Source organism: Crinia signifera, chromosome 5 (genome assembly GCF_055691185.1).
Source record: "Crinia signifera chromosome 5, ASM5569118v1, whole genome shotgun sequence".
NCBI classification, from domain to species: domain Eukaryota; kingdom Metazoa; phylum Chordata; class Amphibia; order Anura; family Myobatrachidae; genus Crinia; species Crinia signifera.
Window position 1 is genome coordinate 330,517,658 of NC_139221.1, and position 25,123 is coordinate 330,542,780.

Genomic DNA, 25,123 nt, shown 5'->3' on the forward strand with positions numbered 1-25,123 from the left:
TGGCAGCAGTATATGTAGTTACATGCAGCAGTAGTGAGTATATACAGGGTACGGCAGCAGTATATGTAGTTACATGCAGCAGTAGTGAGTATATACAGGGTACGGCAGCAGTATATGTAGTTACATGCAGCAGTAGTGAGTATATACAGGGTACGGCAGCAGTATATGTAGTTACATGCAGCAGTAGTGAGTATATACAGTGTACGGCAGCAGTATATGAAGTTACATGCAGCAGTAGTGAGTATATACAGTGTATGGTAGCAGTATATGTAGCTCCATGCAGCAGTAGTGAGTATATACAGTGTACGGGAGCTGTAGTGAGTATATGTAGTGTACATGGGCTGTATATGGAGATATATAGAGCAGTAGTGAGTATATGTAGTGTACATGGGCTGTATATGGAGATCTATAGAGCAGTAGTGAGTATATGTCGTGTACATGGGCTGTATATGGGGTTCTATAGAGCAGTAGTGAGTATATATATAGTGTACAAGGGCTGTATATGGGGTTCTATAGAGCAGTAGTGAGTATATGTAGTGTACATGGGCTGTATATGGATATCTATAGAGCAGTTTTGAGTATATACAGGGTATGGCAGCAGTATATGTAGTTACATGCAGCAGTAGTGAGTATATACAGGGTATGGCAGCAGTATATGTAGTTACATGCAGCAGTAGTGAGTATATACAGTGTATGGCAGCAGTATATGTAGTTACATGCAGCAGTAGTGAGTATATACAGTGTATGGTAGCAGTATATGTAGCTCCATGCAGCAGTAGTGAGTATATACAGTGTACGGGAGCTGTAGTGAGTATATGTAGTGTACATGGGCTGTATATGGAGATATATAGAGCAGTAGTGAGTATATGTAGTGTACATGGGCTGTATATGGAGATCTATAGAGCAGTAGTGAGTATATGTCGTGTACATGGGCTGTATATGGGGTTCTATAGAGCAGTAGTGAGTATATATATAGTGTACAAGGGCTGTATATGGGGTTCTATAGAGCAGTAGTGAGTATATGTAGTGTACATGGGCTGTATATGGATATCTATAGAGCAGTTTTGAGTATATACAGGGTATGGCAGCAGTATATGTAGTTACATGCAGCAGTAGTGAGTATATACAGGGTATGGCAGCAGTATATGTAGTTACATGCAGCAGTAGTGAGTATATACAGTGTATGGCAGCAGTATATGTAGTTACATGCAGCAGTAGTGAGTATATACAGTGTATGGCAGCAGTATATGTAGTTACATGCAGCAGTAGTGAGTATATACATGGTACTGCAACAGTGTATGTAGTTACATGCAGCAGTAGTGAGTATATGTAGTGTACATGGGCTGTATATGGGGTTCTATAGAGCAGTAGTGAGTATATGTAGTGTACATGGGCTGTATATGGATATCTATAAAACAGTTTTGAGTATATACAGTGTATGGCTTTAGTATATGTAGTTACATGCAGCAGTAGTGAGTATAAACAGGGTATGGCAGCAGTATATGTAGTTACATGCAGCAGTAGTGAGTATATACAGGGTACGGCAGCAGTATATGTAGTTACATGCAGCAGTAGTGAGTATATACAGGGTACGGCAGCAGTATATGTAGTTACATGCAGCAGTAGTGAGTATATACAGTGTATGGCAGCAGTATATGTAGTTACATGCAGCAGTAGTGAGTATATACAGTGTACGGCAGCAGTGTATGTAGTTACATGCAGCAGTAGTGAGTATATACAGGGTACGGCAGCAGTGTATGTAGTTCCATGCAGCAGTAGTGAGTATATACAGTGTACGGCAGCAGTGTATGTAGTTACATGCAGCAGTTGTGAGTATATACAGTGTATATACAGTGTATGGCAGCAGTATATACAGTGTATGGCAGCAGTATATGTAGTTACATGCAGCAGTAGTGAGTATATACAGTGTATGGCAGCAGTATATGTAGTTACATGCAGCAGTAGTGAGTATATACAGTGTATGGCAGCAGTATATGTAGTTACATGCAGCAGTAGTGAGTATATACAGTGTATGGCAGCAGTATATGTAGTTACATGCAGCAGTTGTGAGTATATACAGTGTATGGCTGCAGTATATGTAGTTACATGCAGCAGTAGTGAGTATATACAGTGTATGGCAGCAGTATATGTAGTTACATGCAGCAGTAGTGAGTATATACAGTGTATGGCAGCAGTATATGTAGTTACATGCAGCAGTAGTGAGTATATACAGGGTACGGCAGCAGTATATGTAGTTACATGCAGCAGTAGTGAGTATATACAGTGTATGGCAGCAGTATATGTAGTTACATGCAGCAGTAGTGAGTATATACAGTGTATGGCAGCAGTATATGTAGTTACATGCAGCAGTAGTGAGTATATACAGTGTACGGCAGCAGTATATGTAGTTACATGCAGCAGTAGTGAGTATATACAGTGTATGGCAGCAGTATATGTAGTTACATGCAGCAGTAGTGAGTATATACAGTGTATGGCAGCAGTATATGTAGTTACATGCAGCAGTAGTGAGTATATACAGTGTATGGCAGCAGTATATGTAGTTACATGCAGCAGTAGTGAGTATATACAGTGTATGGCAGCAGTATATGTAGTTACATGCAGCAGTAGTGAGTATATACAGGGTACGGGAGCTGTTTATTCTCCGCATGAGTTAATGTCTGATCAGGATGTGCCCGTGACTCATTACACTGATCGCTGGGATCTGGGCGTTTGCTTGTCTTTGTGTAAATAGATTTCTCGCTTCGGCCATATGGTATAAAGCTGTGTCTGCTTGTTATATAATATACCCACTGTCTGTGTATACTGTATATAATGTAATAGCAAGGGGTTAATGCCCCAGCTCTCTGTATTACACTCTTCCGGATCCCTGTTGCCATGGTGATGGTGTAAATATTATGTTATAGAGGTTTATTGTCCCCTCCTGTCCTTGTTCCGTACGGGCAGACGCGGCGGGAATGTTTCCCGGAATAGGTCGCTAGTATTCTGTCCTGGCTCTCTCGCTCCCTCTCCTGTATAGTTACTGTAGTAGTGAGAGAGTCTCCGAATCATCCGGGGTCTGTGTGACATATATATATATATATATATATATATATATATATATATATATATATATATATATATATATATATATATATACTAGGTGATTCATCGCGCCCTACGGGCGCTCTTCACACCGTCGTAAGGGGCTGCGCCCCCTTAATTTGTGAACGTTTGTATATGAGAAATATGGTTAGAATTGTATGAAAGATGCCTGTATTGCAACTTAGGTGTCCGCAAATCGCGGGAGGGGGGGTCGCAGAGGGTGCCGCGAATTGCAGGAGGGGGGTCGCGGGGGGTGCCGCGAATTGCAGGAGGGGGGGTTGTGGGGGGGTGGATGCTGCGAATCGCGGGAGGGGAGGGATTGCAGAGAATCGCGGGAGGGGGGTCGCGGGGTGGGTTGCCGCAAATCGCGGGAGGGGGGTTACGGGGGCGGGGGTTGCGGCGAATCATGGTAGGGGGGGTCGCGGGGGGTGTGCCGTGAATCACGGGAGGGGGGGTCACGGGGTGGGGTGCCGAGAATCGCGGGGGGGGGTGTGTGTGTGCCGTGAATCGCGGGAGTGGGGGTTGCGGGGGGGGTGGGGGGGTGTGACGCGAATCGCCACAAGAAAAAATCAACACAGAAAGGTCAACACATGTAAATGTTGACATAAGTGTGGCACTTCATTGGTGTCCATGTCGACACATGAGAATGAATATGAAAACATTCAAAAAATGAAAAAAAAAACTTCAAAAACTCATGTCAACCTTTTTCATTGTCGACCATAGCCATGTCAGTGTTTTCCATGTGCAATTTAATTCTGGAGCTGCCGCGAGAATCGCGGGGGAGGTGTGTGTGTGGGTGTGTGCCGTTAATCGCGGGAGTGGGGGTTGTGGGGGGGGTGTGACGCAAATCGCCACAAGAAAAAATCAACACAGAAAGGTCAACACATGTAAATGTTGACATAAGTGTGGCACTTCATTGGTGTCCATGTCGACACATGAGAATGAATATGAAAATATTCAAAAAATGAAAAAAAAAACTTCAAAAACTCATGTCAACCTTTTTCATTGTCGACCATAGCCATGTCAGTGTTTTCCATGTGCAATTTAATTCTGGAGCTGCCGCGAATCACGGGGGGTGCCGCGAATTGCGGGAGGGGGGGGGTCGCGGGGTTGGGTGCCGCGAATCGCGGGAGGGCGGGGTTCACAGGGGTTCCGGTGGGGGGTTGCCGCGAATTGCGGGAGGTGGGGGGTCACGGGGGGTGCCGCGAATCGTGGGAGGGGGGGTTGCGGGGGGGTGTGACGCGAATCGCCACAAAAAAAATCAACACAGAAAGGTCAACACATGTAAATGTTGACATAAGTGTGCCACTTCATTGGTGTCCATGTTGACACATGACAATGAATATGAAAACATTCAAAAAATGAAATAAATCTTCAAAAACTCATGTCAACCTTTTTCATTGTCGACCATAGCCGTGTCAGTGTTTTGCATGTGCCATTTAATCCTGGGGCTGCCGCGAATCGCGGGGGGTGCCGCGATTTGCGGGAGGGGGGGGGGTTGCGGGGGGTGGGTGCCGCGAATCGCGGGAGAGCGGGGTTCATGGGGGTTCCGGTGGGGGGTTGGCGCGAATTGCGGGAGGGGGGGGGGGTCGGGGGGGGGGGGTGCCGCGAATCGCCGGAGGGGGGGTTGCGGGGGGTGTGACACGAATCGCCACAAGAAAAAAATCAACACAGAAAGGTCAACACATGTAAATGTTGACATAAGTGTGGCACTTCATTGGTGTCCATGTCGACACATGAGAATGAATATGAAAATATTCAAAAAATGACAAAAAAACTTCAAAAACTCATGTCAACCTTTTTCATTGTCGACCATAGCCATGTCAGTGTTTTGCATGTGCCATTTAATCCTGGGGCTGCTGCGAATTGCGGGGGGGGGTGCCGCGAATCGCGGGAGGGGGGTCGCAGGGGGGGTGCCGCCAATCGTGCAAGGGGGGGTCGCGGGGGGGGTCTTTTTGCCGCGAATCGCGGGAGGGAGGTCGCGGGGGGGGGGTGTTTTTTCCGCGAATCGGGGGGGGGGGGTCACGGGGGAGGGTTTTTCCGCGATTCGCGGGAGGGGGGGGTCGCGGGGTGGTGGTTATGCCGCGAATTGCGGGAGGGGTCGTGGGGGGGTTCTTTTTGCAGCGAATCGCGGGAGAAGGGGTCGCGGGGGTGTTTTTGCTGCGAATCACGGAAGGGGGGGTCGCGGGGGAGCGGGTGTTTTTGCCGCGAATCGCGGGAGGTGGGGGCGCGCGGGGGGGGAGGTTTTGCCGCAAATCGCGGGAGGGGGGGCGCTCACCTGGTGGCTGTGGAGTAGCAGTGCTGGGCAACATGGGAAGGCAGTGGGTGTCTGGCACTGTCTGTGGGCTCACTGGGCTGGTTCTCTGTCACATACCTCCCAACATGACCCTCTCCAGGAGGGACACAATGCTCTGTTTCTAGACTTCCCCTTAATGTATGATTGCCATCACCTGTTTTAAACAGGTTAATTTCTCAGAAAGGTGTTCAGCACAGATGAAGGCAATCACACATTAAGAGGAAAGTCCAGGAACAGAGCGTTATAGACACAGACACCCACTTTGAGTGACAGATGTAGCCAAATATATAGGAGATATATACAACCCAATAGTGTTATTAAGCGCCCATATACAATTTCATCAATACAATTTGTAATATCTTTCCACTCAATGTAGAATTAACATCCTCCAGGACTTCATTCAAATAAAAAACATTTATTAAAAATATATAAAAGGTAATACCTTTTATATATTTTTAATAAATGTTTTTTATTTGAATGAAGTCCTGGAGGATGTTAATTCTACATTGAGTGGAAAGATATTACTAATTGTATTGATGAAATTGTATATGGGCGCTTAATAACACTATTGGCTTGTGTATTGGATTGTGTGGATCCCTCTAGTAGGGGATCTAGTGTTAATAGCGACCACCTCATATCTAGCGCAAGTACCTGGTGATATTGTATTGTTGATATATATATATATATATATATATATATATATGTATGTACACACACACACAGGAATGTGTGTGACTTTCACAGGTCCCCAATATAATAATACACAGAAATTACTGTGTGTGTGACTTCCACAGGTCCCCAATAATGCACGGGAATTACTGTGTGTGTGTGTATGTGTGTGTGTGTGACTTCCACAGATCTCCAATATAATAATACATGGGAATTACCGAGTGTGTGTGTGTGACTTCCACAGGTCCCCAATATAATAATACACGGGAATTACCATGTGTGTGTGTGTGTGTGTGTGTGACTTCCACAGGTCCCCAATATAATAATATACGGGAATTACCGTGTGTGTGTGTGACTTCCACAGGTCCCCAATATAATAATATACGGGAATTTCCGTGTGTGTGTGTGACTTCCACAGGTGTGCAGTATAGGCCGGTGCAGTCACCCTGTCCGGTTCCGAGTGTGCAGTATAGGCCGATGCAGTCACACTGTCCGGTTCCGAGTGTGCAGTATAGGCCGGTGCAGTCACACACCTATGCTGTACGTGTAGCGGGTGCGCGCACCACATGGTAGCGAGGTCCCAGTCTTATGTTCTGTGTGTGCAGAGCTACGTAGCCAGGACCCTCTGTATACAGGGAATGGACCAATAGTATGTATGTATGTATGTGTATATATATATATATATATATATATATATATATATATATATATATATATATATATATATATATATATATATTATGTATGGAGGATAGGACACCCCACATATCCAGGCTGCTGACTGATGAGCCCGGGGCGGCTTCCTCTGCAGGCGGCATGTGATATAATGGGAAGATCCGCCCATGTGTGTGTTCTGCCTCATTATATATACTGTATGTGCGTGGGAATTACAGTCAGTGTTTCCTGAGGGCACCCAGATTAGAGCGTCCCTCACCCGTATCTGTATTGCTGTCAGCGAGGGAGCTGTCCCTAGGTGCCCCGGGGGCTGATCGTTGCGGCCTCCCTGCTGCTGTCGCTCACAGTACAGAGACTGGTAGGGTGAGGAGAACGCGTGCCCGGTGTCCATGGCATTACCGTCCCTGGGCGCGTGCTGTGTACATCACCAGGATTCTGCCACTTGCACACATCCTGCTGCAGTATATATATATTTACATATCACAAGCTGAGAGTCATGGTTAGACGGTACAGCTGCTGCTGTCACTGTGCGGTACAGCCTGGTATAGTCATATTGTCCCGGGGGCACTGGCATAGGCCCAAGCCCTCTGCTGGTCTCCTCCCCTCTCTACTAGGTGTGAGGTATAGATATAGCCTCTGTGTCTGGCTCCTGAGCAGGTGTACGCCCCCCCTCCAACCAGGTGCACTCTCGATCTGCCCCCAGAGCAGGTGTACTCTCAAACCACCCCCGCCTCCTGAGTAAGTTTACTACCGCGCTCTCACCCCCCCCCATAGGCCGGGTGTACTCTCGCCCACCTCCTGAGCAAGTGGACTCTGCCGCCCCGACCAGGTGTACTCTCACCCGCCTCCTGAGCAAGTGGACTCCGCCGCAGGTGTACTCTCACCCGACTCTGCCGCCCCCCTCCTCGACCAGGTGAACTATCGCCTATATGGGGTGGCATATTGGGGGATGAGGGGCAGGAGATGGGATGTCGGGGTGGCACATTGAGAGCTGAGGGGCAGGAGATGGGATGTCGGGGTGGCACATTGAGAGCTGAGGGGCAGGAGATGGGATGTCGGGGTGGCACATTGAGAGCTGGGGGGCAGGAGATGGGATGTTGGGGTGGCACATTGAGAGCTGAGGGGCAGGAGATGGGATGTTGGGGTGGCACATTGAGAGCTGGGGGGCAGGAGATGGGATGTTGGGGTGGCACATTGAGAGCTGAGGGGCAGGAGATGGGATGTTGGGGTGGCACATTGAGAGCTGGGGGGCAGGAGATGGGATGTTGGGGTGGCACATTGAGAGCTGAGGGGCAGGAGATGGGATGTCGGGGTTGCACATTGAGAGCTGAGGTGCAGGAGATGGGATGTCGGGGTTGCACATTGAGAGCTGGGGGGCAGGAGATGGGATGTTGGGGTGGCACATTGAGAGCTGAGGGGCAGGAGATGGGATGTCGGGGTGACACATTAAGAGCTGAGGGGCAGGAGATGGGATGTTGGGGTGGCACATTGGGAGGTGAGGGCAGGAGACGGGATGTTGGGGTGGCACATTGAGAGCTGAGGGGCAGGAGATGGGATGTCGGGGTTGCACATTGAGAGCTGGGGGGCAGGAGATGGGATGTTGGGGTGGCACATTGAGAGCTGAGGGGCAGGAGATGGGATGTCGGGGGTATAGGGTATCAGGATTTGGGGCATCGGGAGTCAGTCCGCCTACTTGCTGCTCAGGATATACCGCTCCCTTAGTTCCGATGACTTGTTCCCTAGATCTAATGCTGCTTTATAGGCGTTTGCGCGGCTTTCTCCTCTTCCCACCCTACAGATCATCACGAGATGAAGCTTAATGTCTTACGTCGTTCTCCTTCTATATGCCGCTGTCAATCTGCTTCCCGGCTTTGGTCTCCTCCCTGCTCGGCGCGGTGGAGGTGCCTAGTGGGGTTACTGGGGAGTAATCCAGGCCTGTAGCAATGACCCAGCGGCCTGACCACGCCCACCGCGCATACAGTATATGGTAAAAGCATATAGCTGAGACGCCCACCTGAGACATTGCATCGTCATTCACAGCTACATACACATTTGCAACCCATACGCAAAAATGAGAACTATTGAGGTTAAGGACTGGTCTACGGTGCGGCACATTGGCCGCAGCAGTAGCTGACCGCTGGTGCACGCCCTGAAACCGGTTGTGGTGCCCTCGGTTTTCCCAACCACTCCCCAAATGGGCGTTCTCTGTTGCGTGAACATCAGCCGTTGCGTACAAATATGAATTAAACCCATCATTTTCTATAGATTGTAAGCTTGCAGCAGGGCCCTCCTACCTCCAAGTCTGTCTGTTGTTACCCAGTTTGTCTTATCACTGTCTACTATTGTAAAGCGCAACGGAATCTGCTGCGCTATATAAGACACTGTAATGGAATCTGCTGCGCTATATAAGACGCTGTAACGGAATCTGCTGCGCTATATAAGACGCTGTAACGGAATCTGCTGCGCTATATAAGACACTGTAACGGAATCTGCTGCGCTATATAAGATGCTGTAACGGGATCTGCTGCGCTATATAAGACACTGTAAATAAATAAATAATTTCCACGTAAATAGGGCCTATTTACTAAAGCTTCTAAAAATGAAGTGTTGTTGCCCATAGCAACCAGTTTTGTCCGTCATATTCTAGGATGCGATAGAGAAATGTCAGAATCTGTGCAAACGAGGCACCGACCTCTGAGAATGCAGCCTTGCAGAGAGAGCAGTGAGGCGTGAGGCACAAAATCCTCTGTGCCCAGGTGTAACATCCGTGTATAACGGCATGACCGTAAACGCTGCCCGTCTTCCTCCGCCCGGGGAAGAACCATCCTGCCACGAAACCTTCTCCTATCACTGGGTCGTGTCAGAACTCGTGCACTTCCCTCCATGATGAAAGGTCTCAGATCGTTCCGAAGAGCGACTCAGTAATTGCTGTCTGGACCGGCCCTGTGCTTTGGTAGGCACTTGTCGCTGCTTGTCGCAAGAGCTTACAGTCTGTAGTGCGGTTTTGTGGGCAGGGGACGGTGAGATTTGTGTGTGACACATGGAAACAGCTGGCTGAGGATTATTTTTATGTCACCTTCCGCCGTCTAGGAATATACGGATATATATATAATCTGGTCATACGCACTGTCACGTTAACTATTTGTGGGCACGTGTCACAGTGAAGGGCACTCGCTGAGGGCTTTGGGCAGCTGCTGGGAACCCCCACTCCCCCCCCCCTCCCCCCCACCGGGTGGTTACATCAGTACACAATACTTATTCTTACTACCACCTCTGCTGGGCTGCCACTCTACGCCTGCAGGAGTTTCATTAGTGTGATCTCTTTCACTTAGATGCCACTTATATACTACTGCTGTGCCCATGTGGCGGCAGGCTGCTGAAGGGTGCCCACCTCCTTGAGTAATACATGGGTGGGTTGGCATCTGCATGAGGCATAGAGGCTGGATTCCTTCCTCCTCCCTCCCTCCCCTCCTCCCTCTGTATGACTGGAGGGGTGTGTGTGACAGCCTCGCTGTCTCTTCCTCTCTGAGTACGCTAACAGGCTGTCTCCCTGGACTTTCAGCTGTCTCTCCCTGTTCTGTCCAGTCTCTCTCACACCCGGGAGGTGGAGTCACTTACACTTTCCAGAGGCAAGTGAGGAGGGGGGTGAAGAACAGAAGAGGGAGGGGAGGAAAAAAAAACTTTTTGGAGTCTCACTGCCCATTTTAAGGCTCTGCAGAGATTATTGCAGAGCGGAGGCTGCTGCTTGTCCCGCTGGAGCTATACACTCAGGGAGATCAGCTGTCAGCTTCTGGGACACTCGGCTGCAGGACGTTCCTGCACCTTTTCCTCCCTGCATCGTCCGGAGGACTGCAACTTTTTTTCTCCTTATTGGTACTGAGCCCCATTATCCAACATGGTGGCTGGGATGCTGATGCCGCTTGACCGCCTGAGAGCCATCTATGAAATCCTCTTCAGGGATGGCGTAATGGTGGCGAAGAATGACGAGAGACCTCAGAGTCGCCATGCCGAAGTGCCCGGCGTCACCAACCTGCAGGTAACCAAGGCCATGGGCTCGCTGAAATCACGTGGGCTCGTTAGGGAGACCTTTGTATGGAGGCACTGCTACTGGTACCTGACCAATGAAGGCATTGACTATTTGCGCCAGTACCTGCATCTGCCACCTGAGATCGTGCCAGCCTCTCTGCAGAGGGTCAGACGACCCATGCCTCCCCCAGGCATGCCGCGGAGGACAACCGACGCCAATGTCCAGACTGTCCGGGGACCCACATCTTATGCTCCAAAGCCTCAGGCTGATGCCGACAGGCAGGAGTACCGCAGGAGAGAGGAGATGGTGCCTCCAAGAGGTCAAGATGCCACCAATGGCTCCTCCAATTCCCACGTGCTGGAGAAGAGCTGGCAAGAAGGTGGGTGGCAGAGATGGGCGGAAAGAGATGGTCAGGGCAGTGTGAGGAGGGGAGCTAGTCATGCTGGTCGGGGGTTTAATGTACCTAATGCAGAAGAGAAGTGGGTGAGGAAGGAAAGCCAGGGGAGGGAAGAGATCAGAAAGCAATTTGGGGGTGAGATGGAAAGAACAGTGTCAGAGAGTAGGGCCAATCTAGGGACCATGTCTGCTGAAAGTTGGACGGTGGAGAAGAAATTGGGGGACAAGAAACCACGTGTAAGGGAAGAGGAATCCAGAGGGCAGGGAGGGAGTGGAAATGCTGAGCTAGTGACAGCTCTGAGTCCCGTCATCTCCACCAGCGAGAGGAGGGAGGAGAGGAGGGAGGGGAAGACCACGGTCAGTGCCGTCACCTCAACTTCTCAAATCCAATTTACAGAAAAGGTGTCAGGGGCCAAATTGGGGCAAAAAAAGGAGGAGGCCAGAAAGGTCATAAGTGAGAAGTCGGTAGAGGTGCATGTAGTGTCCTCTGTCACTGAGACATTAGTAACTAGCCATAGATCAATAGAAATCACTGACCACAAGCAAGGACTACATGACAATGTAATCTTGCAGGACCAGGTATTATTGGGCCAGGAGCCAAAACAAGAGAAGGCAAAAAAGCAGAAAGCCAAAGAAAAACAAACCAGCCCTGAGGCAGATGAGAAAGTGAAGGCCTCAGGTTTAGTGACCTCTGCCCCCGAGTTGGTAAAAGTAGAATCCATACAAGAGGTTAAGCAGCAGAAAAAGGTCAAAAATGTTGCTGAGAAAGAAGAGGTACAAGTAGGTAAAATGCATTTAGTGTCTACCTCTAAGTCCACTGTAGCACAGGGTCCAGAGAATGTCCAGGTTAAAATCAGAAATCAGACTCCTGAGAAGGAAGAGGTTTCTGTCACTCTAACTCCTGTGGTCACCAAGCCAGAGCCCCCCAAAACTGAATCAAAAATAGAGAGCGGGTTAGAGGGTAAGAAGGGCCAGAAGAAAAAAGAATTGCCCCAGGAAAAGACCAGTGAGGAGGGGGCCGTAGAGAAGCCAACCAAGATGCAGACCAAGGGTGTGAGCAAGAATGAGCCAAAGCAGCAGCAGCAGGCTGCGGAGGTCGCGCAGGCCGTACCTCAGGTAAACTCAAGCACTGCCTCTTCCAAAGCCAAAAAGGGAAACTTACAGGAGGAGAAGATGCAAAAGCCAAAGAGTGAGGGATCTGTGACACTGGTGGTTACAGAGGTAGAGAAGAACAGGGGAAACCGATCTCAGGGAGAGGAGGATAAGGAGGTAGTGCAGGTGTCACAGGCTAGCACCCCGGCCTCTGACCATGCTCCTATCCAAGCTGACACACAACAGGAGGTCAGTCAGGGGAAGAACAAGAAAGGGTCCAAGAGTAAGGGCGAGAAGGCCAAGCGAGTGGTGGTAGAACCAGCAGACATTTCTGCCACCCACCTACCAAAGACAGAGATGGAACTGGAGTCCATCCAGGTGGAAGATCAGTCCAAAGCTAAACAAGAGTCTGTAAATAATCGCAAAAACACAATTGTGAAGATAGAGGAAGACACTGGTGACCTGAATCTCTCCCACAGTGTATCTGTTTCATCTACTTATTTGCAAAAGGATGAACAAGATGCACAACACCCAAAACTGGAGGGCATTAGGCAGGGCCTTTTGGCAGATCCTGATGCTGGCTTCTCTGTTCCAAAGCCTGAGCAAACGCAAGGGACCAACAAACAGAAATCCAAGCTGGACTTAGTAAACCACAAAGATTTGCACACTGTGAACATTCAGAAAGACCTGGCAGTGCCAGAGCTAGTCATCCTTACCCAGAATCCTCCAGTGTTCAAAGAGAAGGAATGTCAGGCAGTGCCAAAGCTAGTCACTCTTACCCAGAATCCTTCAGTGTCCAAGGAGGAGGAACTACAACCTGTATCAGACACTGTTGTCATTACCCAGACTTCTACAGTGCCCAAGGAAGAGGAACTCAAGGCTGTATCAGATCCTCTTGTCCTTACCCAGAAGCCTCCTGGTTCTAAGAAGGAGGAACTCCATCTTGTATCTGATACTGTTGTCCTTACCCAGAAACTTCCTGGATCCAAGAAGAAGAAGAAGGAACACCAACCTGTATCAAATACTTTTGTACTTACGCAGAATCCTCCAGTATCCAAGGAGGAGGAACTCCAACCTGTATCGGACAATGTTGTCCTTACCCAGACTCCTCCAGTATCCAAGGAGGAGGAACTCCAACCTGTATCGGACAATGTTGTCCTTACCCAGACTCCTCCAGTATCCAAGGAGGAGGAACTCCAACCTGTATCGGACAATGTTGTCCTTACCCAGACTCCTCCAGTATCCGAGGAGGAGGAACTCCAACCTGTATCGGACAATGTTGTTCTTACCCTGACTCCTCCAGTATCCAAGGAGGAGGAACTCCAACCTGTATTGGACAATGTTGTTCTTGCCCAGACTCCTCCAGTATCCAAGGAGGAGGAACTCCAACCTGTATTGGACAATGTTGTCCTTACCCAGACTCCTCCAGTATCCAAGGAGGAGGAACTCCAACCTGTATCGGACAATGTTGACCTTACCCAGAATCCTCCTGGATCCATGAAGGAAGAGAAACTCCAACCTATATCAGAAATGATTGTCCATACCCAGAAGCCTACAGTATCCAAGGAGGAGGAAGTCCAACCTGTACCAGATCCTGTTGTCCTTACCCTTAAACCTCCTGTATCGAAGAAGAGCCACCTCCAGGCTGTATCGGAAATGGTCATCACTACCCAGACTAAACTTGAGTCCACAAATCACGCTGTGACACCTGAAGAAGAGTGTGATCCCGGATCTACTGCTGATGAAGGTAGGTGCAGGCAATCCATAGTCCTAGCTCGTAACTGTGGGTCATGGTAGATTCAGTGCTGGTTCTACATGGTTCTGTCAATATGCATTGGATTGTTCTGTTTGGTCAATGTGACCGGCTGAGGATCACCACGTGCAGGTGAATGGTCTGTGGCCTACATCACCATGTGGTCCATGTGTGACCAGTGGTAGTTTATTAGCCAGCTCTGTACCCTGGTCGCCCTCAGATAAGGGGCACTAAGCCAGGGTACTGGGCCCGGAGAGGCTGAGTGCCAGGGACACGGATATCTCTCACTTCCTGGGCGACGCCGGCCAAATAACTCCAATCTCCAGTCTGTCTCTGCCAGGGTGATATGTGCGCAGTAACGATGTCATAGGCACCCACCCATTGTAACCCCGCGTCTGCACAAGGTGCAGTTACTGTTACACGGCCATGGATCGGGCCTCCCCAATAGGGTGAATGATATGAATGAATGACCTGCGATGTGGGGGGATGGGGACGTAGGAGTGACTGATGGGGATTGGCCAGTCTCCAAACATTACACTGCTACCAAGTATGATACTGCTCTGAATGCACAGTTTAATAAGCAAGATGTAGGCTGACACGGAACATGGAATGTTCATATCCATAGTACAAACCTACCGCCTCCACCCACTGATAATCCCCGGCCAACGAGGGGAAGTTCTGCTGTGGGTAGGGGAGGACTGAGTCACGTCCCTGCTATGTGCTGGCTGCATCAGCATGGCAGGGGTTAATAAGAGAGCTGCCCAGGCTCTTTTCTCTATAGGCCATGCTGGGAGCTGTAGTTCCACAGCAGCTGGCGATGCACAGATTTTCTGCACATTCCAGGCGACAGCCCTGAGGGCCAGGATACTGGGCGGGTTCCTCTGTGTGGCCGGCTCACATCCTCTGCTGCTGCTGCAGGTGGGTTACGTAGCTGCACAGAGGTTCTGCAGCCTGTGGCGTGCACATGTCCCTCACCGCACACAGCAGCAGGTCCAACCAGACTGCAGAGCTCCGACTGGGGCAGATATATCCCTGGCATGGGGTTCCTTTCCAGCAGACGCAGTTCTGGGGGACCTGGGGTTCCCCTGTAATGCCTTGGGGTACCCTTCATAGTCAGGGACCTCTTATGGGACGTAATGGGGAGTGGGTCAAAAATGCAGGTGTTGCAACCGTTATGGGTGTGTTTATGCGTCCGTGGCGGTGAACCTGAGGCCATGCTGTGCGACCGTAGCGCTACTTAAGTGTTCAATAATTGGATGGTGTGCGAGCGATGGTGCGTCTTTGTACGCAGCCCCTGGGACTCGCAGAGGTGACGATTGGCGTCTCAGTACTAATCCAGGTGGCTGCGCTGGTGATGTCACTGTTAGCGATGATATATCGCTGCGTTGTAATGTGTTTGTATGATGCATGGACGGTGTAATGGTTAGTGTTACTGCCTCACAGCGCTGAGGTCATGGGTTCCATTCCCACCATGGCCCTAACTGTGTGGAGTTTGTATATTCTCCCCATGCTTGCGTGGGTTTCCTACGGCTACTCCCACATTCCAAATATTTACTGATAGGTTAATTGACTACCAACAAGATTAACCCTATAATGTCTGTGTGTGCGTGTACGTGTGGTAGGGAATATAGATTGTAAGCTCCACTGGGGCAGGGACTGAATGTTCAAATATTATCTGTACAGCGCTGCAGAATATGTGTGCGCTATATAAATAACTGGTAATAATAGTCTCTGTACAAAGCTGTGGAATATGTGTGCGCTATATAATAACTGGTAATAATATTCTCTGTACAGCGCTGTGGAATGCATAATAGTCTCTGTACAGCGCTGCGGAATATATGTGCGCTATATAAATAACTGGTAATAATATTCTCTGTACAGCGCTGCAGAATATGTGTGCGCTATATAATAACTGGTAATAATAGTCTCTACAGCGCTGCGGAATATGTGTGCGCTATATAATAACTGGTAATAATAGTCTCTGTACAGCGCTGCGGAATATGTGTGCGCTATATAATAACTGGTAATAATAGTCTCTGTACAGCGCTGCAAAATATGTGTGCGCTATATAATAACTGGTAATAATATTCTCTGTACAGCGCTGCGGAATATGTGTGCGCTATATAAATAACTGGTAATAATATTCTCTGTACAGCACTGTGGAATATGTGTGCGCTATATAATAACTGGTATCAATAGTCTCTGTAGAGCGCTGTAGAATATGTGTGCGTTATATAATAACTGGTAATAATAGTCTCTGTACAACGCTGTGGAATATGTGTGCGCTATATAATAACTGGTAATAAATAAATGGCCAGATCCTTACCGATATTTCCCATCTCCCGTCAGCCGGTCGGAGCGTCGTGTATTGTACAGTACTGTATGTGATGAGCAGTATAAGGTTCGGTATATGTGGGATGACTACACCACCATACATGGGAATATTATAGGATGAATACAGTAATTGGGATGTGTGGTGCACCCCTGGGCTTATGCTGTTACCTGCACGATGCTGACACGAGCGCTATTCCAATATAAAAGGCAACAATAAGTGGATTTGGCCTTTTTAAATGACTTTTGGAATAGCCCTGTGCCCCGCTGATTCTTGCGCACACGGCCCTCATTCTCTCACACATACACACTCCTCCGGCGCACGCGTATGCATTCACTATAGTTCTAACACCCACAGCCGATCATTCTGACACGCACCATCTCATGGGTGTGGTATGGCGCTCCGACAATCGGGATCCCGACTGCCGGTGCTCAGATAGGGGGCGAGCGCAAAGATGCCCCTTGCAGGCCGTCGGCTCACTTCACTCGCCACAGGTTCTATTCTCCCTCGATGCAGTTCCTGGACCCCCACAATGGAGAATAGCCCCTGTCAGTCGGGCATTGAAACAGTTGGGATTTCCGATGTACTGACCGTTGGAATTCCGTCTGTCGGGCAGTCATCCGGCACCCCCGTCTCATTCCCTCACACGCATACATTGTATCATTCCCACACACACAACATCTCATTCACACATGCACTGATTATCTTACACATGTGTACACATCTTCATTCTCTCACACACATGCGCACATCCTCATTCTCTTACACATGTGTACACATCTTCATTCTCTCACACACGTGTGCACATTCTCATTCTCTCACACACGTGTGCACATCCTCATTCTCTTACACACGTGCGCACATCCTCATTCTCTTACACACATGCGCACATCCTCATTCTCTTACACACGTGCGCACATCCTCATTCTCTTACACACGTGCGCACATCCTCATTCTCTTACACACATGCGCACATCCTCATTCTCTTACACACAAGCGCACATCCTCATTCTCTCACACACGTGTACACATTCTCATTCTCTTACACACATGCTCACATCCTCATTCTCTTGCACACGTGTGCACAGTCTCATTCTCTCACACACATGCGCACATCCTCATTCGCTCACACGTTTACACACTCATTCTCCAACATGTGTGCACACTATTATTCTCTCAGAGACATTCACACATTCTCTCTCATACGAACACGTGCACACATCCTCACAGGCGCACTATCATTCTCTAACACTTGTGCACATCCTCACAGGTGCACTATCATTCTCTCGCACACGCACCTGTCCTGTCTGTCACTCTCTGCATGACAGTGCAGTAACCAGTAGTAGGACTGTGCAGTTATATCCGTACAGCCCCCCTACTATACTGACCTGCAGGGGTCAAACCCCCTCCCCGCCTGTCATCTCCATGCACAGCAGCTGCTTCAGCAGTGACAATGTGACAGCGCAGTGGTGCAATAAACACGCCTGCTACTATCTCGCTCTTCCATCAACCCGCAGGGGGAAACACGAGACAAGCAACCTCTGATGCTCATCAGGCGTTGTGGAACTACAAATCTCAGCACACTTTTGGTTGTCTGAGTAATGGGTGTACATATACGGGGCACTTGGGCGCTGTGACGTTACAGCCTGTGTAGGGTGAGGGGTAGCGCAGGGACCCTGGGCGATGTTACACAGTACAGTACGTGTGTCAGCGTCCTGAGCCATATAGGGAATGGAGGGTGATCCTTGGTGAGAGCGTGCCCAGGCAGCATCCGTCCCTGGAGGGAGGTGGAGGAGGGTGGAGAACACGCTCTCGTCCACCTCTGCAGCCTCCAGTGCTGTGAGACAGAAGAGCTGACACTTGGGAGGATGGAGGAGGACGGATGGTGTTATATAGATGATCTGATCCTGCGGGGACAAGGTAGGGAGCTATGTTACCTAATGTCATTAGTGGCAATGGGATATAGTCCTGTGTAGGGTGATTGTGCCTCTTATGGTACCCGGACTAATGTCACCACCCGTCCCGTACACCCCACTTGGTCAGACTCTTCCGGGACTTACTGAGCTCCTCTTTCCAATTTCTCTCTTTCCAATACCCTTTCATAATGCTGCTACCCATGCCCCCCGTGTATTCACCTGTCCACTTCCAGTGCCCCCCTATATTGCCCTCATCCTCCTGTCCACTGTGCCCCCGTGTATTCACCTGTCCACTTCCAGTGCCCCCCTATATTGCCCTCATCCTCCTGTCCACTGTGCCCCCGTGTATTCACCTGACCTCTTCCAGTGCCCCCTATATTGTCCTCATCCTCCTGTCCACTGTGCCCTCCCCCGTGTATTCACCTGACCTCTTCCAGTGACCCCCTATATTGTCCTCATCCTCCTGTCCACTGTGCCCCCCCCCGTGTATTCACCTGTCCTCTTCCAGTGCCCCCCTATATTGCCCTCATCCTCCTGTCCACTGTGCCCCCCCCCCGTGTATTCACCTGTCCTCTTCCAGTGCCCCCTATTTTGTCCTCATCCTCCTGTCCACTGTGCCCCCCCCCGTGTATTCACCTGACCTCTTCCAGTGCCCCCCTATATTGTCCTCATCCTCCTGTCCACTGTGCCCCCCGTGTATTCACCTGTCCTCTTCCAGTGCCCCCCTATATTGTCCTCATCCTCCTGTCCACTGTACCCCCCGTTTATTCACCTGTCCTCTTCCAGTGCTCCCTATATTGTCCTCATCCTCCTGTCCACTGTGCCCCCTGTGTATTCACCTGTCCTCTTCCAGTGCCCCCCTATATTGTCCTCATCCTCCTGTCCACTGTGCCCCCCGTGTATTCACCTGTCCTCTTCCAGTGCCCCCCTATATTGTCCTCATCCTCCTGTCCACTGTACCCCCCCCCGTGTATTCACCTGTCCTCTTCCAGTGCCCCCCTATATTGTCCTCATCCTCCTGTCCACTGTGCCCCCGTGTATTCACCTGACCTCTTCCAGTGCCCCCCTATATTGCCCTCATCCTCCTGTCCACTGTGCCCCCCGTGTATTCACCTGACCTCTTCCAGTGCCCCCCTATATTGCCCTCATCCTCCTGTCCACTGTACCCCCTGTGTATTCACCTGACCTCTTCCAGTGCCCCCCTATATTGTCCTCATCCTCCTGTCCATTGTACCCCCCCCATGTATTCACCTGTCCTCTTCCAGTGCCCCCCTATATTGTCCTCATCCTCCTGTCCACTGTGCCCCCTGTGTATTCACCTGTCCTCTTCCAGTGCCCCCCTATATTGCTCTCATCCTCCTGTCCACTGTACCCCCCCCCCCGTGTATTCACCTGTCCTCTTCCAGTGCCCCCCTATATTGTCCTCATCCTCCTGTCCACTGTGCCCCCGTGTATTCACCTGACCTCTTCCAGTGCCCCCCTATATTGCCCTCATCCTCCTGTCCACTGTGCCCCCGTGTATTCACCTGACCTCTTCCAGTGCCCCCCTATATTGCCCTCATCCTCCTGTCCACTGTACCCCCTGTGTATTCACCTGACCTCTTCCAGTGCCCCCCTATATTGTCCTCATCCTCCTGTCCATTGTACCCCCCCCCATGTATTCACCTGTCCTCTTCCAGTGCCCCCCTATATTGTCCTCATCCTCCTGTCCACTGTGCCCCCCCCGTGTATTCACCTGTCCTCTTCCAGTGCCCCCCTATATTGCCCTCATCCTCCTGTCCACTGTACCCCCCCCCCGTGTATTCACCTGTCCTCTTCCAGTGCCCCCTTATATTGTCCTCATCCTCCTGTCCACAGTACCCCCCCCCCCCCCCGTGTATTCACCTGACCTCTTCCAGTGCCCCCCTATATTGTCCTCATCCTTCTGTCCACTGTGCCCCCGTGCATTCACCTGACCTCTTCCAATGAACCCCGCCCCTCTCTCATTCTCAATCTGGGCCCCCAAATCTTTACCTGAGCCGTTTCCTTGTTCCCCCATCATGTGGCTTCTCTATTCTCACCCTTCCACCTGTTGACCATAAGATATATCTGTGTCCCCTCCTCTATCCCATGTTGTTGTCACTAGAGACCCCTGCAGTCCTCTCACCTGACCCCCTATGTCACGCAGCCCCCCCCCCGGTCTCCTCTCCCCCCCCACAACCTGTAATATACTACACAATCCCTTCCTCCCATACCTCCGTACACACGCACGCATGCACACACACACAAGCGCACACACACGCACACACACATATGCAGCCTGAATGTTCCATTTCCTAAAATAGTCAAGATTGGTATTCAGTCCTAAGCTTGTGGCTGGCGGGCATGGGACGCTGGTAGTGACTGGGTTAATGTAGGAGGGGGCAGGGTATGTGTGCCAGCGATTGCTTGTAATGACTTGTAGAGAAGGGAAATCGGTCTGTAACCCTGTATAGCCCAGGCTGGAAGTGGGCATCGCTGACTGCTCTGCCTTGTGCCCGTCCTGTTACTGTAACTGGGAATGCTCGGTCAGGACCCAGATACAGGGCAATCAGCGAGTACCTCCGTCATGCTGGGAGAATTCAGGAGACTAATTATTAATTATTCTGGAAACTGGATCTCCCTGGTGTTTTCTCTGCCTAGTTATAGGGTCTCCCAGGCCTTACCTGTCCTCACACACAGAGGCCCCCCACCAGCATTACCTGTCCTCACACACAGAGGCCCCCCACCAGCATTACCTGTCCTCACACACAGAGGCCCCCCACCAGCATTACCTGTCCTCACACACACAGAGGCCCCCCACCAGCATTACCTGTCCTCACACACAGAGCCCCCCACCAGCATTATCTGTCCTCACACACAGAGGCCCCCCACCAGCATTACCTGTCCTCACACACAGAGGCCCCCCACCAGCATTACCTGTCCTCACACACAGAGGCCCCCCACCAGCATTACCTGTCCTCACACACAGAGGCCCCCCACCAGCATTACCTGTCCTCACACACAGAGGCCCCCCACCAGTATTACCTGTCCTCACACACAGAGGCCCCCCACCAGCATTACCTGTCCTCACACACACAGAGCCCCCCACCAGTATTACCTGTCCTTACACACAGAGCCCCCCACCAGTATTACCTGTCCTTACACACAGAGCCCCCCACCAGTATTACCTGTCCTCACACACAGAGGCCCCCCACCAGCATTACCTGTCCTTACACACAGAGCCCCCCACCAGTATTACCTGTCCTCACACACAGAGGCCCCCCACCAGCATTACCTGTCCTCACACACAGAGCCCCCCACCAGCATTACCTGTCCTCACACACAGAGCCCCCACCAGCATTACCTGTCCTCACACACAGAGCCCCCCACCAGCATTACCTGTCCTCACACACAGAGGCCCCCACCAGCATTACCTGTCCTCACACACAGAGGCCCCCCACCAGCATTACCTGTCCTCACACACAGAGCCCCCACCAGCATTACCTGTCCTCACACACACAGAGGCCCCTCACCAACATTACCTGTCCTCACACACAGAGCCCCCCACCAGCATTACCTGTCCTCACACACAGAGCCCCCACCAGCATTACCTGTCCTCACACACAGAGCCCCCCACCAGCATTACCTGTCCTCACACACAGAGGCCCCCACCAGCATTACCTGTCCTCACACACAGAGGCCCCCCACCAGCATTACCTGTCCTCACACACAGAGCCCCCACCAGCATTACCTGTCCTCACACACACAGAGGCCCCTCACCAACATTACCTGTCCTCACACACAGAGCCCCCCACCAGCATTACCTGTCCTCACACACAGAGGCCCCCACCAGCATTACCTGTCCTCATACACAGAGCCCCCACCAGCATTACCTGTCCTCACACACACAGAGCCCCCCACCAGCATTACCTGTCCTCACACACAGAGCCCCCCACCAGCATTACCTGTCCTCACACACAGAGCCCCCCACCAGCATTACCTGTCCTCACACACAGAGCCCCCACCAGCATTACCTGTCCTCACACACACAGAGGCCCCCACCAGCATTACCTGTCCTCACACACAGAGCCCCCCACCAGCATTACCTGTCCTCACACACAGAGGCCCCCACCAGCATTACCTGTCCTCACACACAGAGCCCCCCACCAGCATTACCTGTCCTCACACACAGAGGCCCCCCACCAGCATTACCTGTCCTCATACACAGAGGCCCCCCACCAGCATTACCTGTCCTCACACACAGAGCCCCCCGCCAGTATTACCTGTCCTCACACACAGAGGCCCCCCACCACCGTTACCTGTCCTCATGCACAGAGGCCCCCCACCACCGTTACCTGTCCTCACGCACAGAGGCCCCCCACCAGCATTACCTGTCCTCACGCACAGAGGCCCCCCCACCAGTATTACCTGTCCTCACACACACACACACACACACACAGTCTCCCCAGCGTTATCTGTCCTCACACTCGCACACACACATGCACACACACATCCAGACCCTCTGTGTGAGGGCAGGTGACTTCGGCAGACACTCTGTGTGAGGGCAGGTGACTTCGGCAGACCCTCTGTGTGAGGGCGGGTGACAGTGGCAGACCCTCTGTGTGAGGGCAGGTGACAGCGGCAGACCGTCTGTGTGACAGCGGCAGACCCTCTGTGTGAGGGCAAGTGACAGCGGCAGTCCCTCGGTGTGAGGGCGGGTGACTGCGGCAGACCCTCTGTGTGAGGGCGGGTGACTGCGGCAGACCCTCTGTGTGAGGGCGGGTAACTGCGGCAGACCCTCTGTGTGAGGGCGGGTGACTGCGGCAGACCCTCTGTGTGAGGGCGGGTGACTGCGGCAGTCCCTCTGTGTGAGGACGTGTGACAGCGGCAGTCCCTCTGTGTTAGGCCGGGTGACAGCGGCAGACCCTCTGTGTGTGGTCGGGTGGCAGCGGCAGACCCTCTGTGTGAGGGCGGGTGACTGCGGCAGACCCTCTGTGTGAGGGCGGGTGACTGCGGCAGACCCTCTGTGTGAGGGCGGGTGACTGCGGCAGACCCTCTGTGTGAGGACGGGTGACAGCGGCAGACCTTCTCTGTGAGGGCGGGTGACAGCGGCAGACCCTCTGTGTGAGGGCGGGTGACTGCGGCAGACCCTCTGTGTGAGGGCGGGTGACTGCGGCAGACCCTCTCTGTGAGGGCGGTTGACAGCGGCAGACCCTCTGTGTGAGGGCGGGTGACAGCGGCAGACCTTCTGTGTGAGGATGGGTGACAGCGGCAGACCCTCTGTGTGAGGTAATACTGCGTCACTACATAAGGTGGACCCCCAGCTCACCACGGGGAATGGGGACTCCTCCCTACAGCTGTTTATAGCCCCCTAGGTTGGGTTCCCGTTCTGTTATCGGTACAGTTACTGTATCTGCCGCCTGGTGTCCTGTGATCTCCGCTCCCTAATTCCAGTAGGAATCTATGTCTGACATATGACGCTGTCCTGTTATTTATATCCTCTGATTCCTGGCCCCCTCTGTGCTGCCTCTCTGGACACTCACCACAGTGGACACCGACACACAGCGAGGTGCAGGGTCTGTTATTGCGGTCTGTACTGGTGGTCTCCGATGAAGATTGTTCCAGGTAGGTCTCCCCCCCCCCCCCCCCCCCCATAACCTGGTCGCCGCCGGCTGTTGGGGTAAAGGGCGCGAGGTGTTGCCCCTATTTATGGACAGGGTATTCCGAGACCAGCTTCTGCCAGTACAGTCCTACTGGTTACTGTGTACAGAAACAAACCAGCTCCCGTTATAGGGTGTGAGGCGTCCTGCTTACATCGGGGGGGGGGGGGGGGGGGGAGCGTCTGGTATTTGGGGCAGGGGGCAATAATCTATATCCCAGTACTACAGCCTGGCCTGTGTATGTGTCATTGTACAGTAATCAGCATAAATCCTCTGTGCTGCGTGTATGTTGGACCACTTGTTTATCCCATGTCTGCCAGGATATAACATATATATGTGTCGCACCACCCAGCGTGGCTCAGAATGACCTGCTATAGATGTCAGCAGTCAATGCACATGTTCTGGATAGCACCATTCCGACATGTCATGTTTTCTGTTTATAGTTTATTTTTGCTTTTTTTACATTTTAATGCTTGTTTATAGAAATTAACTTCTAAAGTCAAATGATTTTCTCCCGTTCGTAATGAGAAGTCGGCCGGACTGACTGTTCCTTTTCAGCGCTGTCCACCATATTCGGTGCTGGTGTTGACGTCATGTGATCCAATCTGCGACCACGGACGCAGCATTGTATTATCTCCGCCATCCATGGAGCTGCGCAATCCGCCCATCACAGAGGCCATGACATTCCGAGCGATGACGCAGAACCCCTCCATTCTACCTACATGAGGGTAACTGCCCATAAACCGTCCCTGACAGAGCGACTCCCACATTCTGGCCCCAACAAGCCATTCAGGAAGAACAGGGCGTTACCATGGATACTGTACTGCACATGTGACAGTGGCACTTTGTGGCACCTAGATGTCACCCGTGTCCTGATACAGAGCTGATTGGTTGTTCTGCATCGTGCCCATATCACATGAATATACACTAAAGAATAAAGTCCAGAGGAAACTATAATGGATGCGGCCGTACCTCAGACTCACCTGCAAAGGGGAACCTTATCCCGGGACCCCCAGAGCCATAAGACCCCCTTTCCCGCACACTTCACCCATGGACCTAGACTTCATTGCAGAGGTGCTGAGAACCTCAAGGCCACACCACCTGCCCTTCAGGATTTCCTCTGGCTGGGGGCCGCGATTACCAGGAATGCAAATTAGCAGCCCAGCGATCAGGTGTGAATAACCCCCAATATCCTCACCCAGGGA

At 51.3% G+C, this 25,123-nt stretch overlaps 1 protein-coding gene across 14 annotated transcripts in view; it reads left to right on the forward strand.

Annotated features, from left to right (window-relative positions):
• The window catches only part of PLEC (plectin), a 288,841-nt gene that overhangs the window by 88,180 nt on the left and 175,538 nt on the right, over positions 1-25,123 (forward strand). For 4 of the 14 annotated variants that reach the window (XM_083144992.1, XM_083144994.1, XM_083144993.1 and 1 more), the window contains exon 1: positions 10,416-14,004. The exons of 9 other annotated variants lie outside the window; for them this stretch is intronic. In XM_083144992.1, coding sequence (XP_083001118.1) covers positions 10,638-14,004 — 3,367 coding nt within the window. In that variant the 5' untranslated portion in view covers positions 10,416-10,637. Of the gene's footprint in view, positions 1-10,413; positions 14,005-25,123 lie in introns of those variants that run through there. One more of the 14 variants, XM_083145015.1, reaches the window with a different exon arrangement.